The sequence below is a fragment of the Ricinus communis genome, chromosome 5 (assembly GCF_019578655.1).
Source record: "Ricinus communis isolate WT05 ecotype wild-type chromosome 5, ASM1957865v1, whole genome shotgun sequence".
Lineage (NCBI taxonomy): Eukaryota > Viridiplantae > Streptophyta > Magnoliopsida > Malpighiales > Euphorbiaceae > Ricinus > Ricinus communis.
Genome location: NC_063260.1, coordinates 11969654 through 11971840, shown reverse-complemented (window position 1 = coordinate 11971840; position 2187 = coordinate 11969654). Strand labels below are relative to the sequence as shown.

Sequence of the window (2187 nt, the reverse complement as noted above, 5' to 3'; positions counted from 1 at the left end):
CAATGGAGAGCTTGATCTAATTTTCCATTAATTTTCTTTAAATAAGAGTTCTGGACTATTGAATTAGAAGTTTGCCAATTCAGTAATTCTTCTGGCGGAGTAAGAGGCTCTAAAGTTCCTGATGAAGCAAGGGGGTGATCTCAGATCTTTTATTTTCTGACTTCCCTAGAGGAGGGAAATCTTCAGGCTGGAACATGAAACAGTTTTGATTATTTGGGGTGCCTAGACTGCTGGCAAATCAGAGTAAATCTCTTGTTTGCAAGTAGTAGATGGCTTCTGTCCAAAGACAATTCCTTTTTGAGCCAAAAATATCTTCATATTATAGGTAATGTCAAGGATAGTCTTTCCTTCTTTTGCAAGAAGTTTCAAAGTTTCCTTATACATAGGAAGAGGAGATTTATCCTGCTTTTTTTTTTACTGTTTTTTGTGGATGCTAATCTAAGGACTGTCTGGATCTCGGTCATCCTGCCTGGGTTTCTTGACTGAACACAGAGTCTCTGGAGACATGGCTCTTGAGGTTTTCCTAGGGTGTTGAGAACATGGTTTAGCAAAATCAATGTCATCTTTGCAGGTGCAGCCTAGTGTACACATTTCTGGGTCAACATCCCAGATGAAATGTCTCTTAATCCTTGCTGTGTAGATATGATGTCTAGAGGATTGGAAAGAATGAATGGGGATCTTCTTTCTAGGTCTGGACACAGGTTGAATTATCGAAGCCTGAAAAATAAAGGGAGCAGAAGAAGATTTTTTTGATTTTGTAAAAAAAAATTTCACAGTACCATCCTTTTGTGTGACAAAAAGAGGATCAGTAGCCTGAACAGGCTTGGCTTGAGATGCATGAAGTTTCTCATAATTTGTCACCCATTCAGTTGGAATTAGCTTATGTAGATCTTCTTTTTCCAGCTGCCTTGGGGCTTGAACTATTTTAGGGACTTGGCCAGAATCTGCCATGATAAATAAGGCATCAGAAGTGACTTGGAAGCCTGGGATTTGTAAATTGAAAGGCATGATCTTGGAGTCTGTAGACAATTTAGTGGTGCAGAGTTGCAGAGAGAGCATCAATCACTTGGTTAGCTCCAGTGATTTGAACTTGGACTTTAAGTGCAGTGGACAAGTAAGGATCATTAAGAGATAAATTAAAATTTGGGAAGAAAGTCAGGACAACACTTCCGGTATTAAGTGTTGTGATAATAGTCTCGATCACTACATGTTCGTATCTGAGGTACCTGGTGTCCAAGAGAGACATCCGGGCCGTAACAGGTAAACCCATTCTGCCATGATAAGAGAGTACAAGCCTGACAGCTCCAAGATGGAGAGGAGTGTACCTATGTTTCTTCCACTGCTCTATAAAGGGGGTGGGGATCTCCAGAGTAACATACTGTTCCTGAGTGGTGGAAGTGAGGGAACATTATGAAAGTGAGGAAGATTGGACATACTCTTTAACAGACAAAGGTTGCTTGTGAATGATCTGGTTAAAAGTCTTTCGAACAAAGTTTTGCTTCTTGAAAATGTTATATGGATTGATAATGGGCACAAGGGTATTTTCTATTTGGACATTTTCAGGAATATGGAAAATCTCCACAAGGTAGTCTATCTTATTTGATACAGTCTTTCTACAAGAAGGGGAGAGTTGTAGAGTAGAAGTATGAGTAGTGATATCTGAAGTCATGATCGCCAGGTTCTCTTCTCAGTCACCTATGGCTCTGATACCAAAACAGGCCGAGAGCTGCTTATTCCCAGATACTCATGCTGTAAGCTCGAGGCTGGATAAGGATCGTAAATTTTAATTTATCTCTTAATGATCCTCACTTGTCCACTGCACTTAAAGTCCAAGTTCAAATCACTAGAGCTAACCAAGTGATTGATGCTCTCTCCACAACTCTGCACCACCAAATTTTCTACAGACTCCAAGATCATGCCTTTCAATTTACAAATCCCAGGCTTCCAAGCCACTTCTGATGCCTTATTTATCATGGCATATTCTGGCTAAGTCCCTACAATAGTTCAAGCCCCAAGGCAGCTGGAAAAGGAAGATCTATAGAAGCTAATTCCAACTGAATGGGTGACAAATTACGAGAAACTTCATGCATCTCAAGCCAAGTCTGTTCAGGCTACTGATCCTCTTCTTGTCACACAAACGGATGGTACTGTGAAAACAATTTTTACAAAAATAAAAAAAAATTTCTT

At 39.9% G+C, this 2187-nt stretch overlaps 1 protein-coding gene across 1 annotated transcript; it reads right to left on the bottom strand.

Moving 5' to 3' along the window:
• Positions 1–438: 438 nt before the first annotated feature.
• LOC125370003 lies at positions 439–1008 on the bottom strand. The gene has a single exon (XM_048373558.1). The coding sequence runs from the start codon at positions 1006–1008 to the stop codon at positions 439–441; it is 570 nt and encodes a 189-aa protein (XP_048229515.1).
• Between the last annotated feature and the right edge of the window lie 1179 nt (positions 1009–2187).